The 17,500-nt window shown below is 46.5% G+C and overlaps 1 protein-coding gene across 2 annotated transcripts in view; it reads left to right on the forward strand.

Annotated features, from left to right (window-relative positions):
• tecpr2 (tectonin beta-propeller repeat containing 2) overlaps positions 1–17,500 on the forward strand; it is a 42,137-nt gene that overhangs the window by 17,084 nt on the left and 7,553 nt on the right. For both annotated transcript variants that reach the window (XM_070979253.1, XM_070979252.1), the window contains exons 7-23: positions 3,848–4,001; positions 4,300–4,452; positions 4,926–5,058; positions 5,594–5,814; positions 5,903–6,125; positions 6,236–6,476; positions 6,575–6,824; positions 7,795–8,022; positions 8,219–8,286; positions 8,508–8,623; positions 10,839–11,012; positions 12,895–13,075; positions 13,501–13,642; positions 13,819–14,044; positions 14,162–14,251; positions 14,495–14,592; positions 14,694–14,829. In XM_070979253.1, coding sequence (XP_070835354.1) covers positions 3,848–4,001; positions 4,300–4,452; positions 4,926–5,058; positions 5,594–5,814; positions 5,903–6,125; positions 6,236–6,476; positions 6,575–6,824; positions 7,795–8,022; positions 8,219–8,286; positions 8,508–8,623; positions 10,839–11,012; positions 12,895–13,075; positions 13,501–13,642; positions 13,819–14,044; positions 14,162–14,251; positions 14,495–14,592; positions 14,694–14,829 — 2,834 coding nt within the window. The remainder of the gene's footprint in view (positions 1–3,847; positions 4,002–4,299; positions 4,453–4,925; positions 5,059–5,593; positions 5,815–5,902; positions 6,126–6,235; positions 6,477–6,574; positions 6,825–7,794; positions 8,023–8,218; positions 8,287–8,507; positions 8,624–10,838; positions 11,013–12,894; positions 13,076–13,500; positions 13,643–13,818; positions 14,045–14,161; positions 14,252–14,494; positions 14,593–14,693; positions 14,830–17,500) is intronic.

Consider the following 17,500-nt stretch of genomic DNA (forward strand, 5'->3'; position numbering starts at 1 on the left):
CAAAACGTCTTAAATAGAATTCTTATTCAAGTGGTACCCACAAAAGTATTTTATACAAATAGATTCAAGTGAAATCAAATCTTACAGGTTTTGTGTACTCCATTTGGACCAAAACTGAATTTTTCTCTTTCTATTCTTAGAGAAAATGACAGATTTTCCATGATGTAAATTTCATGTACTATATCCATCCATTCCTCGATGGTACCTTAAGCCATCCATCCATCCATCCATTGTCTTCCGCTTATCCGGGGTCGGGTTGCGGGGGGAGCAGTCTGAGCAGGGACGCCCAGACTTCCCTCTCCCCGGACACTTCCTCCAGGTCTTCCGGGGGGATCCCGAGGCGTTCCCAGGCCAGCCGAGTGACATAGTCACCCCAGCGTGTCCTGGGTCTTCCCCGGGGCCTCCTCCCGGTGGGACATGCCTGGAACACCTCCCTAGGGAGGCGTCCAGGGGGCATCCGGTAGAGATGCCCAAGCCACCTCAGCTGACTCTACTCTGAGCTCCTCCCGGGTGACAGAGCTCCTCACCCTATCTCTAAGGGAGCGCCCTGCCACCCTGCGGAGGAAACTCATTTCAGCCGATTGTATCCCGGACCTCGTTCTTTCGGTCATGACCCAAAGTTCATGACCATAGGTGAGGGCAGGAACATAGATTGACCGGTAAATCGAGAGCGTCGCCTTTCAGCTCAGCTCCTTCTTTACCACGACAGACCGATACAGCGACCGCATTACTGCAGCCGCTGCACCGATCCGCCTGTCAAACTCACGCTCCATCCTTCCCTCACTCATGAACAGGATCCCAAGATACTTAAACTCCTCCACTTGAGACAGGAACTCTCCCCCAACCTGAAGGGAGCAAGCCACCTTTTTCCGGTCGAGAACCATGGCCTCGGACTTGGAGGTGCTGACTCTCATCCCAGCTGCTTCACACTCGGCTGCGAACCACCCCAGTGCATGCTGAAGACAACATCATCCACAAAAAGCAGAGACGAAATCTGACGGCTCCCAAACCGAACCCCCTCTGGCCCCTGGCTGCGCCTAGAAATTCTGTCCATAAAAATGATGAACAGAACCGGTGACAAAGGGCAGCCCTGCCGGAGTCCAACATGCACCGGGAACAGGTCCGACTTACTGCCAGCAATGTGGACCAAGCTCCTGCTCCGGTTGTACAGGGACTGTACAGCCCTCAGTAGAGGGCCTCCAACCCCATACTCCCGGAGCACCTCCCACAGAATGACACGAGGGACATGGTCAAATGCCTTCTCCAAGTCCACAAAGCACATGTGGACTGGTTGGGCAAACTCCCATGAACCCTCAAGCACCCTGTGGAGGGTATAGAGCTGGTCCAGTGTTCCACGGCCAGGACGAAAACCGCATTGTTCCTCCTGAATCTGAGGTTCGACTATCGGCCGGATTCTCCTCTCCAGTACCCTGGAATAGACTTTCCCAGGGAGGCTGAGGAGTGTGATCCCCGATAGTTGGGACACACCCTCCGGTCCCCCTTTTTAAAAGGAGGTACCACCACCCCAGTCTGCCAGTCCAGAGGCACTGTCCCCGTCTGCCACGCGATGCTGCAGAGGCGTGTCAACCAAGACAAACCTACAACATCCAGAGACTTGAGGTACTCAGGGCGGATCTCATCCACCCCCCGCGCTTTGCCACCGAGGAGCTTGCGAACTACTTCAGTGACTTCAGCCCTGGTGATGGATGAATCGACCTCCAAGTCCCCAGTCTCTGCTTCCTCTACGGAAGACATGACAGTGGGATTGAGGAGATCCTCGAAGTATTCCTTCCACCGCCCGACAATATCCCCAGTCGAGGTCAACAGCTCCCCATCTCCACTGTATACAGTGTTGACAGAAAGCTGCTTCCCCTTCCTGAGGCGCAGAATGGTTTGCCAGAATTTCCTCGAGGCCGACCGGTAGTCCTCCATGGCCTCCCCGAACTCCTCCCAGACCTGAGTTTTTGCTTCTACAACCGCCCGAGCTGCCGCGCGCTTGGCCTGCCGGTACCCGTCAGCTGCCTCAGGAGTCCTATGAGGCAGCCAGGCCCGATAGGACTCCTTCTTCAGCTTGACAGCATCCCTTACTTCCGTTGTCCACCACTGGGTTCGGGGGTTGCCGCCACGACATGCACCGCCGACTTTACGGCCACAGCTACAGACGGCTGCATCAACAGTGGAAGTGGAGAACGTGGTCCATTCGGACAATGTCTCCAACCTCCCTCCTGGTGCCACGTGCACTGATGGACACCCCTATGCTTGAACATGGTGTTCGTTATGGACAAACTGTGACTAGCACAGAAATCCAATAACAGAACACCACTCAGGTTCAGATCGGGGAGGCCGTTCCTCCCAATCACACCCCTCCAGGTATCACTGTCGCTACCCACGTGAGCATTGAAGTCCCCCAGCAGAACAATGGAGTCCCCGGTTGGAGCGCTTTCCAGTACCCCTCACAGGGACTCCAAGAAGGCTGGGTACTCTGCACTGCTGTTCGGCCCATAGGCTGAAACAACAGTGAGAGACATATCCCCGACCCGAAGGCGCAGGGAAGCGACCCTCTCGCTCAGCGGGGAGAACTCCAACACATGGCGGCTGTGCTGGGGGGCTGTAAGCAAGCCCACACCAGCTCGCTGCCTCTCACCGCGGGCAACTCCAGAGTAGAAGAGAGTCCAGCCTCTTTCAAGGAGTTGGGATCCAGAGCCCAGACTGTGCGTGGACTTGAGCCTGACTATCTCTTGCCGGTACCACTCAACCTCCCGCACTAGCTCAGGCTCTTTCCTCCACAGTGAGGTGACATTTCATGTCCCCATAGCCAGAGTCGTTGTCCAGGGTTTGGGTCTTCGGGCCCCCCGCCCACGACTGCCACCGCATAGCACCGGGTAGACAACTGACCCCTATTTTTGGGTTAGGGTTAGGGGTTAGGGGTTATGTTTTTAGTCGGAACGATTTTCTTCGTTTATATTGGGGTATTTCTCTAATTAGTCCGGCTCGGTCGGGGAGCTCTTTCACTATGCGTCCATCTTGGTGATGTTCTGACCCGAAGTCCCCAGTCATGCTTTTTAAAACTAAACTGAAAAACAGTCCTTTTTAACTGCCTTTCTGTGGTCTGGTGTGTCTGTCTTGGGTATCTTATTTCATTTTTAGTTCTTTTATTGGTCCTATCATTTTTTATTGGTCCACTTTTCATCATATTTTTATTGAATCTTATTTTATTCTTACTCTTTAAATGGTTTTAATTCACATCTTATGGGTTAGGCTTCATGATTTTTAACACATGTATTGTACTGTGCAGCACATTGTGCTTTTTGCTATATAAATAAAGTTTTACCACTCTCAAGCGACTGATTCACTTTCTCTGTACTGTCTAGTAAAATCACAACAGCACTGGTTATTCTGAAAGCTGTCATACCCATCAGACACACCTACAACTAGACTACACTCTACAACTGAACACACGACAGCTGGAGATGCTATGTTGGTGTTTTAGTTTTTGTAAGTCAGAGCCACTGCCTGCAGCCATGCTGACCAGCCACACTAGCAGCCGCCACCTCCACAAACACAGAGAACTCCTCCAAAGAACACAGCAACAACTGCACGAACAATGAGATGAAGCAGAAAATAAGCAAAAAAAACAGAGAAAACTCATGCAATCTGTCATGCTGATCCAAAACATCTGGGTTTAATGATTTTACATGTTCATGGTAGTTTTCATGTGAATTTAGCAGTTGTACACATCAACAGTAGTTTTACAAGGGATTAGTAGTTTTACGCATTGCTGATAGTGTTAAATAAGTTTAGTAGATTTAACACTATGCTTTAACAGTATTTCTTGTGTTGCTTGCAGCAGTGGCAGGTTTGGAGCCTGCTTCCTCCCGGGTCTCTGCAAACAGAGCGATCTTCAGATGTTTGCTGCCCGACCTGGACTCAGACTGTGGAGGTCTGACATCAGAGGACAGGTGGAGGACACCCGACTGCTTAGACCACTATTTAACACACAGGTACACCGGGAATATGAGGAACGTACTTTAAATACATACATCTTGTACTGTTACTACTACAGTAGCTGTTATCAGAAGCTTCTGCTGGAGTCACATGATACAAATATGCTGACTAGTACAACTGCTAATATTACTGCTTCTGTGTCTGTCTGTACTTGGTCAAAGATAGTTGTACTTGGTGTATTGGTCTTGAAGGTATTTTGTTGTTTCCACTCATCCAGGAAAAATGACCGTTAATAGCTACATAAATGATATTTTCTCTGTCTGTCTCACCTGTCTATCTACCTGTCTGACTCAGATTCCACAGTTTGAGTTGTTTCCTCGACCTGGTCCAATCGGAGCTTACCGTCCAGCAGACAGGCAGCTCGGTCTGCTCAGTTGTTTCCTCCGAGAGGGCTGGATCCTCAGCTGGAATGAGTACAGCATCTACGTACTTGACTGTCTCAACGAGGTACCACAACTACTTACAGTGACTCATTAACAAGTTCAGCATCTATGCACTAGACTGTCTTACAACAGCTTATAGTGATCTGTTAACGAATACAGCATCTACGTTCTCGATGGTCTTAATGAGGTACTGCAGCTATTTAGAGGACCCCAGCATCTACTTTGAGAGAGAGAGAGAGAGAGAGAGAGAGAGAGAGAGAGAGAGAGAGAGAGAGAGAGAGAGAGAGAGAGAGAGGTGGTCACACGAGCGTCTAAATCGTGCGAGAAATAAAGATGGTAGGTGGGACAACCAGAGTCAAACATAAACAGAGAAATTACACCCAAGATGGAGGATGTGATTGTGATTTGCATGTCTCTGACAGCCAGACGGCGAGGAGCCGAGCTGAGTCATGCTCCCATGCTGTGTGTTGATGACGTGCGTCTTGTGAATCCTCATGTTGTGTCATATCTGATCTGTTTTGTGTTTGATGTTTTAAGGTGATAATCGGAGCCTTGGAGAGCAGTGGAGACATTGTGTCAGTGTCATGTTGTGACAACGAGATCTTCATCCTGAAAGGAGACAGGGACATCATCCGTCTTTCCAACAGCCCCGAGGGACTACCTTCCAGCTGTGAGTACTGCTATTACTACTACCAGCAGTAGTACCAATACTACTGCTGCCACTGCTACCTTAACTCTCCGCTGCCTCTCTTTTAATCTAACCCTCCTGCTAAACATACCTCTGCCAATACGTACTCTATACTATAACATCTCCAACAGCCCTGAGGGTCTGACCTTCAACTGTAGGTAACATTACTTCTGCTAGTGCAACTCCCACTCTAACTTTGATCCTTGACTTAAAATACCACTCAATCTATATAATATGTGAAATATTAAAACAAAGCCATCTGCCCTGAAGGACTGACCCAACCATAAGTGTTGCCATTGCTACCAAACACCTTAGAACTAATATTTAAAATGTTTTTTAAAATGAGTGGACCACAACTCTGATGGTACCTTTATTTTAAAAGATCAAACAACTTTGTAGTTTTTGCAGCCAAACGATGAGCTCCCCGACCGACTGTAAAAACCTTCACTGCGAATCATCCTGACTGATTTTGCCAACTCATTAAGACTGATGTTTTTAATCTGTCTCTGTTCTTTAGTGTCGGAGCTCTCTGTCCGTCTGTCCTCACCTTTGGCCACGCCCACCATCCTCCCACCTACAGGATCAGTGGAAACAGCTCAGCCAATCCGAACCATGGCTATCATCATTGAGGGTGGGGGGAGGGAAGAGGGAGGAGGAGGACAGGAGTGGCACAGTGAGGAGGTAGAGAAAGAGGAGGAAGGAGTGGAGGAAGTGGAGGAGGCAGAGGAGCAACTGGAGGTGACTGGTTGACCCATTTCTTACAGACTGGTTAACTGACCTGTTACTGTCTATGTAATGTGATCCACTATACTCAATATTTATCCAGGTGATGGAGCAGCTCTGCCAGCGCTCCGATTTTTTCACCAGCAGCTCTCGTAGCCGCAGCAGCTCTGTCACATCCTGGGACAGTCTCCATGGAAACACCCCAGTGACCACATCCTGTGAGCTGAGCTCCAGACGCTACAGTGCTCCTTTGGGTCAGGGGGAAATGCAGCAGGAGCTGGTGGTGAAAGCCATCAGAGTGAAGAAGAAGAAGAGGAGACGACAAGGCAAGCAGACAGACGGACTGAGAGATAGACAGATTCAGACTGATAGACAGAGAGTCAGATAAGAGTCATAACTGAGTGACTGAATATTTTGTCTCTGTGTCTGTCCTCAGACAGCAGCAGTGGGAACCGTCTCTCTGAGAGCAGCTGTTCAGACTCCATGTTTGTAGTCCAGGATGGCAGCTGTAGTGATGGAGGGAGTGGGACTCCTCTGAGTGACCGAGCCTCCCTCCTTGGTCTTGACTTTCAAAACTATGACTCCCCAGAGCAAAACCAGGACCAGGACTCACAGGAGGCACAGGGTGGAGGTATAAAGGATAGGGAGGAGATGGAGTCTTCCTCCAGTCAGTCTTGGTTAGTAGCTGAAGACCAGCAGACAGAAAGAGTATTGTTGTTTTTCATTCTTGGACCCTACATTCACTGTCTATCTCATACTTGCTTTCTTGTCTCAGCTCTATTCTCCCTCCAGGCTCTCTGCCCCTCCAAGGTTTGGAGAACCAGCTGAACCCAGAAAAGGCCTCTGGTCCTTCTGCAGAGGCACAGGTTGTCCCTCCAACCCCAGATGTGGATCTGCTTCTAGAGTGCACCTTCTCATACATGCACAATACTGAGGAGGATAATGCACAGGAGCGGCAGCCAATGGAGGACCAGGAGGATGGGTTTCTGAGCCCTCTGATTGGACCAGAAGAGGAGGAAGAGGAGGTGGGTAGATGGGGTTGAGCTTCACCAACCAATGTAAGGGGATTTTCTTTGTTAAGGACATTCCCCCAAACCCTTAACCTGCCCCCCCCCCCCCCCCCCTTGATCTGTATGGTCCTCATGCTCCTGGACCTCTATGGTTCTCAGACTCTTGGACATCTATAATCCTCATACTCAGCCTGTATGGCCCTTTGTCAACCACAAGCTACTTCTACTGGTACTTCTACTACTAATCCCCAGACCTCTGCAGCTAGTCCTCAGACCTCAACCACTAGTCAGCTGACCTGTGTAGAACTCTGCAAGGTAACCGGACAGAAAATTCCAGAGGAGGATGGGTTGAACAATACTTTTGTAAAGTAGGAGCAGAAGGTGGGGGGTAACAGAAAGTGCTCTAAGTTCACTGTATGGTCCTTTGACAAACATCGGCTACTCCTGTTCAGCCTTAAAACAATGGGTGTCTTTTAGTCTGCGTCCTGTCTGCCAGGTTGCTCCTACCAGGTTTCAAGCCAACATGGCAGCAGTCGCTCAGGTTCCTCCTCTGCAGCATCAGAAGTATCCACCACCTCCTCACTTGTCACCCCACACCTGGACAACTGCAACTCACTCCTCTCTGGAGCCCCCGAGTCTGCCACCAGACACCTTACAGTATCCAATCTGCCAATGAACTCTGTTCATCTTGTTCAGGGCTCTTCTCTGTTCGGACTCCTCACTTGTGGACTGAACTCCCAGAGAAGAGATCAGGAGATCTGGCAATCGCCTACCACATACTGAAAAAAAAAAAAAAAAAGGTTTACTCTACACATGAAGATGCTATTACACACTTACTTTTGTTTAATTTCTGCAAAAATAAAAAAAATCAAAGCACTTTCTCTGAACAAACTTTTTATTTGTGTACTCTGCACAATGTTTTAGACTAGTGCATTGTTCTAATGAATATAATTAAATCTTAATATTCCTTTGTATTTGTGTGCAGGGTGATGACCTGGCACCCCATGCTGGTCTGGTGGACCAGATGTTTTACTCCACTGTGTCCAGTCTGGACAGAAAACCCAGTATGTCCAGTGATGAAGAGGCAGACATCTACAGTCACACTGTGCCTCCTGCTGGCAGCGGAGGGGGTGTCCTTAATTGTCCGTCCAGTCATACAGAGAAACAATTGGGCCAGGATGCTCAGGACAGAGATGTACACAAACCTGAGCAGGTGAGACACACTCAGAGCTGACCAGGTAAGAAGCACATAGACCTGACAAGGTGAGACAGACACACAAAGTTGACCTGGTGAGATTCACAGACGTGACACACAGACACAAACCCAACCAGGAGAGATGCACACAAATGTGATCAGGTGAGTCCATGAGGTCTTACCTTACTGATCTAGTTTTCTTTTGTCTCTTAAGTTGGCAGAAAGCTGGATGGGATACTCAGGACCAGGATGTGGAATACTGAGCTTGCAGGTGACTGAGAGGTGAGTGGTCAGCCGACTCTCAGGTGATTGAAGTATGACCTGTGTGTTTCAGGCATGTGTGGTGTGTGGACATTAAAGGAGGACTGTGTTAAGGTGACTGTCGGGTGTCTTACAGGTGTCTCACAAGTAACTGACAGGTTTCCTTCAGGTAACTGATGGGTATCTGACAGATGACTCTTGTGGGTGACTGGCAATTATCTGACAGGTGATGTGTGTTTCAGGTATGTGTGGTGCCTTGACTTTAAAGGAGGACTGTACTGCAGCCCTCTGCCTGAAACTGGACTCACCTGGCAGCGCTTCGAAGATAACGTCCACCAGATGGCATTATCACCTTCAGGTGAGCTACTGACATCACGCTTGACAGATGCTCTGTTCATTCATTGGAAATGTAACAAATGTAACAGTAATTTTACACAGAGCTATTAGTGGATCAGTCCCATCTCGGTTTGACTCTAGGAGGGAATATGACATGACTTTGTGACATGGAAGAGTACAGAACTTTCATTTGTAGAATTTTATGACAGTAAAAATTAAACAAGGAACACAAAATACCAACATGGCAAAACGCTGCCTCTGGTAAACTCTTTAGTCCGAAGTTCAGTCAGTCAAAAGAAAATCCTTAACGGTAAATGATTTCCATACGTTCTTGTGTGCTACCACAGTAGTATGTGTGTATCGTAGAGATCTCATGAAGCTCATCTGTTCCATCCGATGCAGCTACACGTATGAAGAAGTACACTGAGCAGCAGATCACACACTCCTCGGATGAAAGGAAATCCTGGGTGGCTGTATTTCACTCAATGTCGTTCCACAATATGAGCAGACGAATGAAAAAAACATTTGCACATGGCAGGAAAGGGAACCCATATATTACTGTATGGCAATTTTCTACAATCTATACTCCTATCCAGTTTTTATATATAAATATTATACTGACTGTATTTACATCAGAAAAGATAAAAGCCAAGACATTTATGCATAGTATACAATCAGTAAACATTTTTAACAATAATTGTAGTTGTAGTGAAACATCTTTTTGTCGTGAAACATCTTCTGATACATAGCTGGGGTGCATCGTCAGTGATGCTACCTGACGTCATAGGGTGTTTCGGGTCTTTCGAGCATCAGACACCCTCACTCAGGCGACCCGGCTGAGGTTGATCAGGCCTCAGCCTGTGCCCTAGCAGCACTCGACCACGGATCTCCTCTCTTCATCCAGAGCTACCTAGAAACTTTCTCTGCCACCTCTGTGCTGCTATAGATGGCCCTCCTCCTCTCACCTGTTATGCCAAGTGCAGTGTAAGCCTTGCAGAGGGACTGTCCTGCAAAGCCTCTGCACCCGACCTCCACTGGCGAGCACCTTGCCTTCCAGCCTCGTCTTTGGCAGTCGCTGACTAAGTTGTCATATTTCTCCCTCTTGCAGTTCTTTCCTTAATTAAACATAAATTCCCACTCATATCTTCAAACAACATTTCTAATTTTCAGTTGTTATCATGCATTAAAATTCTGATTGCAACAAACTGATTGTCTCACAATTCTATTTGATCAACCCTTTAGCCGCAAGAAAAAAATGGCAACCTCCTGCATAACCATGTGGCTAACCAAAGAAAGAGGTTTTTTTCCACAAATCATTAGCTCACGTAACACTAGTCACAAATGTGCTCCTTACATTTCAAATGTAACTTGCAAATACATGTCCAGCTGTTTTTTTTCTTACTCAAAAGACTTAACCATACATATAAGTCAACAGAAGTAGTGTACCAGTTTTGACTGCTAGCTTGAATTAGTATGCACAAATGGCAGTCAGATAACATGCAATGCTATCTGATTTCCCCTACACGGGATTAATTAAGTGTTATCTTATCTAATGCTTTAACTCACCAGAGATTGACAGAGTTTCCCAAATGAAAAGAAACGGTTGACATCCAAACGATCTTTGGCTCCTTTCTTCTCAAAAACAGGAGAACCTTTAACACTACATACACTCCACCTGGAGACCTCTTCACATCGCGCTCTCTCTCTGGCTTTTCTCAGTGGAGATCTAACATAATCAAACCTTCTAGAAGGCACTTCCTTTTTTCAGTAACAAACAAAGAGGATATTAATCTCATCGTGTAACTGCACCAACTTAAATGTACCGGCTGGTTGATTTATGTGAGTTACATAAACAATGGTTTGTACTTAGACTGAGACAAACTTTACTATCATTCATTACACCGAACGGAATTTGGTTGACAGGCTCAGTGCAGGATTAAAACTATGTTAAAAAAAAGAAAAGAAAATACATATTGTCATATATACATGTTAAAATAAACAGCAGAAATATACACAGAGGATATTTACTGCACCACCAGCTGTTAACAATGACAAACTGTCCGCTTTATTTCTGTCTTTATTTGCAGTTTTGCTTTGTTTTTCCAAAAGAAACTTAAAACATCATAAGCTTCCAGTTAAAACACCTGGTTTACCTTACATTAAGGCAGGCAGCTGATGGTCAGGTGTGCAGGTGTATGTAGCATTAGCTAAATGTTAACTGTTGCTAACTCCATCAGGTAATCTGCTGTGGAAGGTGGAGCAGAAGAGCATGACAGCATTTGCTTGTGCTAAAGTATCAGTTAAAGGAAAGCGTCACTGGTACAAAGCTGTGGAGCAAACAGGCTTTGTGGCATTGAGTGACGACTCCGCCTGGATCATCAGGACCAACGGAGACCTCTACCTGCAGACAGGTGACTAATTAACGATTCATACATATTAGGGCTGTCAATGAATATTCTAAATTTAGATTTATTTTCAAAATTTAAAAAAATGCAGACATTGAAAATTGACATTGTGTTGGTTTTACCTCTTATGGACATAATGCACAAAAATATGTGGGTTTTTTTCTTTCAGGGAATATTCCAATGTAATTTCTGGCCAATTTTGACATCCATTTATTTATGTCTCTTTTCTTATTCCGTTTATTTGTCTCGTTTAAAGCCATCCCTCTGTGATAGAATTCAGTAGGAAGAAACTGTTAAACATCAGTAAATCTACTCATCAGACTTTTTCTCCACTTTCACGGGATTTGCAGGAGACGCCGACAAAGGAAATGATTGTTCGAGCTTGTGTAAATGTATTTAGATATATACATATACGTGTTTGTGTATGCGTGTGTGTGTGCGTGTGTGTGTGCGTGTGTGTGTGTGTGTGTGTGTGTGTGTGTGTGTGTGTGTGTGTGTGTGTGTGTGTGTGTGTGTGTGTGTGTGTGTGTGCCAAACATATTCAGGCAGAGATATTTAGAGGTTTCAAGGGAAATTATTCTAAAAAGTTTTCAAAGCTTATGATTCTACGAGTTCTGAGAAAAGGTGAGATCTTAGTGATTTAGAAAATATCTCTGTTCAAATAAAAAACTTTGCAGTAAGAATATTGAAATTAATCAGATATTCAAGAGCAACACCATCTGGATTATCACTGTAACAGATATGTTTAGAGTTTTTCTTTCGGCGTATGAACTGAGGGCTATTCCCTCAACTCTGCAGAAACTCGGACGCACAGAAAGTGTGAGTAAAGGCCTTAAAATGTCTGCGAGAGAGCCCGCGTGGACTAGACAATTTTATAGTGGAATTCCTTCAGTCATTGTGGATTTGTGAGTAGCGGGCCTCAAAGTCCATGCATGTGGATGCTAGGATTTGGCCAGTGCCCCAATTGTTAACGTATACTCTTCAGCTCGATGCTTCCCTTTTGTGTGACATATAATAATGTCACCATTGTGAGGCTAGTCAAACACAAAGCAAAAAGTGGATGACCACCTTTATTTTTGAAAAATCAATGGCGGTTTTCAAAAAAATTCATTGAAAATTTTGACCGTTGTCTTGAATGTTAGATATTAATCTTTACTATCCAATTCACTAGTGTTGACAGGCAGCCTGTAGCCTGCATAAAATCATATAGGCGCTGTTAGACCAGAAGTATCCAAAAGTACAGGCTACAGCAGGCCAACCATTGTAATGGCAAAGAGGTGACCTCGGCTTCCATGTTAAAAAAGAGCTTCTTCTGCAGGGTGTCTGGACCTCAGACAGAGTGAGGAGCTCTGAACAGAACCACTGCTCCTTCTTGTTGACTCAGCATTTGGTTCAGCATCTGTTCTGATTCGTCCTGGACTCCTCCGTGTGGAGGAGGAGACTCTGGGGCAGACCAACACACATTATATATCCCATCAGTCCTGGGGACACAAGAATGTCGCTGGTTCGATTCCCGGGTCGGGCCTTTCTGTGTGAAGTTTGCACGTTCTTCCCGTGCATGCGTGGGTTCTCTCCGGGTTCTCCGGCTTCCTCCCACAGACCAGAAACATGCTCATTAGGTTGATTGGTGACTCTAAATTGCCCCCTAGGTGTGAGTGTGAGTGTGAATGGTTGTCTGTCTTTGCATGTTGCCCTGCAATCGGCTGGCGACAGGTCCAGGGTGTACCCTGCCTATCGCCCATTGAAGCTGGGATAGGCTTCAGCCCCCCCCCCCCGCAATCTCGAAAAGAATGGGCGGTATAGAAAATAGATGGATGGATGGTTTGGAGGTGATAAAGTTTTCCTTGTGCGCTGTTTTCATAATAACCATTGTCTCTGTGTACATCAGGTCTGAGCGTGGACCGCCCCTGTGCTCGTTCGGTGAAGGTGGATTCTCCCTGTGTGTTCAGCCAGGTGTGTGTGAGGGAAGGCGTGGTCTGGGCTCTGAGTGAACACAAAGCTTTATTCTACAGAGAAGGACTGAACAGCTACTGCAGCGAGGGAGAGGGCTGGAAGTATGACACTGTCAGGTACTACTGCTACTGTAATACTACTGTAGTAGTGTAGAGACAGAGGGGGCCGGAGTTATGACACTGGTGGGTACTACTGCTACTGTAATCCTACTGTAGTACTGCACCGAGTTGGAGGGCTGAAAGTGCAACAGCTGGTTGCAATATCAACTGGGTACTAAGTACGAAGTAGACAACCAGCAATCGTATTTCACTTCCCTAATATTGTAATTATTATGTGACCGTAGTATAACTGTTAGTTACGCACTTGAATGTTGTTAGATTTGTGAACATGAACTATTAAAGCCACTGGGACTTTTGTGTTTGAGTTATTATAAAATGAGCTGAGAGGAAATATCTGGCAGGTGATGATTTACTGATCAGCGTTTGATAAAACCTTTTTCTAATTATGTTACTGTACATGTGTGTGTTTGTGTGTGTCACAGTGAGGCTCAGGGTTTGGAGTTGATGTGTGTTGCGCTGGGAGACGGTGGTACAGCATGGGCATTGGATGCCAGTGGCAGCCTGTGGTTTAGAACCGGTATCTGTTCATCCAGACCACAGGGTGACGATGACCACTGGTGGCAGGTAGACAGAAAGTCTTTTTGTTTGGTATTTACAGTTTCTCCTGGTTTGTTCTCAGTTCATTTGTGCAGTTCAACAGCCTGTCTGTCTGTCTGTCTGTCTGTCTGTCTGTCTGTCTGTCTGTCTGTCTGTCTGTCTGTCTGTCTGTCTGTCTGTCTGTCTGTCTGTTTTTCCATCAGATCAGTATTTCAGACTATGTGGTCTTCGATCAGGGCAGTCTGTTCCAGACACTGCTGCAGGCCACCCAGAGTGTTGCCACGGTCACCAGGGCACCGGTGGAGCGTGTGGTGGCCTTTCTGTCACAGTACTCGCAGTGCCAGCCGAGCCTGGTCAGCGCCAACACCAGTGGAGTCTGGGTTGCCTCGGGACGGAACCAGTTGCACCTGGCCCGTGGCAGTCTTGTGGGTCAGTAGAGTCCAGTAGAGAATAATGTGCTGCACTACCTTACAACATAACAGCAGAATAGCCTAAATAGTATGGGTTTCAGTTTCTCAGATGCTGTTTGTGTTTTGGTTCCTTTAGGAACTTTCTGGCAGAATGTTGTTCCAAGAGGAACTGTCTCAGCCACAAGGTGGACCTTCATCACTTCCTCAGCTGTGCCTCACAGAGAAGGTAAGAGACCTGTACACTACACACATCCATACCTCAACAACTAATCCCCAGACCTCAGCAACTAGTCGCCAGACTTGAACGAGTCTTCAGACCTCAACAACTAGTTCCCAGACCTCAACAACCAATCCTCAGACCTCTGAACAGCAGAATCACTGCCTGTCTTTCATGCGTAACCCTAAGCACACTTGTACCTGAAACTTGTACCTAATCACCGTCTACCTTTGTGTCTTACCTGTGTCTCAGGTACGTTCCTGTGGTTGGCTCAGAGCAGGAAGGATCTGTTCTGTGTTTGGGATCAGGATGGAGAGCTCCGACCCTCCTCCGTGCCTCTACCACCTGAGGTAAAATCACCTGTCTTTAAATCTGATTCCTCTGGTGTCTATTCTAATGGTCTCCTCGTGTATTCTACTTATGTTCTACTACGTTTTACCTGTGTGCTCAGGTGGAGCTGATTCACCTGTCTGCCTGTCGTGATGCTCTGTGGGGTTTGGACACTCATGGCAGAGTCAGTATTCGTACACTGTCTCCTTCCTGTCCCTCTGGGCTCCACTGGACCCCCCTGGACCTCAGTCAGCTTGGTAAATACCTTTGTCACACAGATTTATTTAGCTGATGCTTTTACCAAAGTGACTTACAATAAGTGTATTCAACCATGTGGATACAACCCAACAATTACAACTACATCAGCTTCATCAAATGCACTGAACCACTTCCAGTGCTACATCTAGGAACAATAAGAGATAAGTTTTATAAGTTTTTATAAGTCAGTAAGTTTTTTCATGGGCCAAGGTGCAGCCTGAAAAGGTGTCTTTTCAGTCTGAAGATGTCGAGACTTTCTGCTGTCCTGATGTCAATGAAAACTCATTCCACCATTGTGGGACCAGTGCAGCCTGTCTAGATTTTGTTGAGTGGTAGCTGGGCCCCCTTCGAAGTGTGGAGTAGCAGAGTGTCGTGGACAGATTAGGGTGTGTTTGTATGTTAGACCAGGGCCTGGATGTGGGATGGGCCTGAACCATTCATAGTACAGTAGAAAAGTACCAGTGACTTGAATGGGATTCAAGCAGCCTCTGGGAGCCGGTGCAGCATGTGAAGGAGCAGTGTCGTGTGGAAGACCTTGAGTCGGTTGAAGACCAGCTTGGCTGCTGCACTCTGGATGAGCTGCAGAGGATGGATGCTACATGCAAGCACACCAGCCAGGAGTGAGTTATAGTAGTCCTAGAGCGAGATGACAAGAGCCTGGACCAGTACCTTTACCATTTCCTCTGTGAGGAACGGACATATCCTCCTGATGTTGGGGAGCATGAATCTGCAGGAGCAGGTTGTCACAGTGATGTTGAAGGTGAAGGACAGCTGTTCATCCACTGTCACATTTAGCTTCCTTACAGTTGGAGCTAGAGACACCACGGAGTCCTCAGTGTTAATGGAAAGGGTGGACGGGAGATCACTTTCCTGGAAGGAAGAGCATCTCAGTCCTGTCGAGGTTGAGCTTCAGGTGGTGTGCGGACATCTACTGAGAGATGTCAGTCAGACACCCAGAGATTCTAGTTTCAACCTCGGTTTCAGACCAGAGAAATGCTGTGAGCGAATAACAGAGCTAACTGACTTGATATAGAGAGAAAAGAGGAGGGGGCCTTGAACAGAACTCTGAGGGACCCCAGTACTGAGGCTACAACCTTCAGACACAGATTCTTTCCAAGTTATTTAAATGCGGTCCTTGAGGTAGGATTTGATTGGGGAGTGCTGAGCCTGAGACTTCCAGTTCTTGGAGGGTGGAAAAGAGGATCTTGTGGTTCAGCATGTCAAACACTGCTCAGAGGTCCAGCAGGATGTTGCTAGAGGAGTGGGAGGCTGCTCTAGCAGTGAGGAGTTCCTCCATGATGACAAGGAGGTAAGGTAAGTTTCACTTGAGTGACCTGCCTTGAATCCAGATTGGTGAAGGTTGACAGGGTTGTTCTGGGGGGGATATGCTGAAAGTGGAGTAAAGACAGCATGTTCGAGTGTCTTTGGGGGGCAAAAACCGCAAGTGAGACATGTTTGTAATTCTTTACATGGGATGTACATATTGATGAGGCTGGGGAGAAAAAGAAGGAGGTCAGAAGCCATAGACTGAAGAAGGTGAGAGGGCATAGAGGTGGTGGGAGATAACGCCTCATTAGGAGAGAGGGGTGAAAAGGAAGCTAAAGGAGGAGATGAAGAGATAGATGTAGACCACGTGGTGTGAGCAGGTAGGTGGGAAAACGAGGCACATATGTCATCTATCCTTTATCACAGTAGTTAGTAGTTAGTTTTTAAATCGGGAATCTTACAGGTAAAGTCATGCAGCTGGTATTTGAGTGTAGCTCTGCAGGTGAGCTGAACTGACAAATACTGGATGGAAGAGTGAATAGTACATCTCTCATGCAGCATAAGGTTTATTTAAGACATCAGTAATAATGTTGAGTGTTTACAAAAACAATAAATATTGCAGATGAAATACAAACTAGGAGAATGCACTCCATAGAGTGCAGATCTGCGCCAGGCATGTAAATCTGAAAAAATGAAAAAACTAGCAATGTAAATGCACCAGCTCATTGCAAGCTAGTGTTTCAGCTGCATCTCACCAGTGTAACCATGACCTGAAATATTTGTTTACTCTTCAAGTCTGTCTTTTTGGCAATATGCGTGTAAACACAAAGGTGATGGCCAATAAAAAGACGCTGAATAAACACTGATCTCCATTTTGCAACCTAGGGAGCCAGAGAGCAGCACACCGCTCTGCTTTGTAATCCCTCCGACACTCAGCATCCGATGGCCTGTTTGGTTTCAGCCAATAAGAGGCATAATCTACACTAATAATTTCTCTCATCTTCTGATTAGTGTGAGATTATCATCTAATGCTCAAAATAACACTTGCTTGGCCTTAGAGAAAGCTGCTCTCAGACAACCATCCAAACGTCCACCAGAAATGCTCCGCAGACATTTTCTTGATGTGTCCACGGTGTTAAAGACAACGTGTCTGACTACAGAGCGTTCATGTCTCACACTTCAAATGAGCAGTAACCTCAGCCGAGTCGTACATCATATGGACAATAACACAGATATTAAATTCATATTGATCACACAGTATTGATCTGTGATCTCTTATCAGTGAGTTACACAAACAGACATGAAGCTCTGTAATAACTAAAACTAGAATCCAGCAGACTGAAGTGATGGAGCACAGAGTCTGCGAGCAGACGTCCCTTCATTAAAGGACTCGTTAGTGAAGGC

The sequence above is a fragment of the Chaetodon trifascialis genome, chromosome 14 (assembly GCF_039877785.1).
Source record: "Chaetodon trifascialis isolate fChaTrf1 chromosome 14, fChaTrf1.hap1, whole genome shotgun sequence".
NCBI lineage: Eukaryota > Metazoa > Chordata > Actinopteri > Chaetodontiformes > Chaetodontidae > Chaetodon > Chaetodon trifascialis.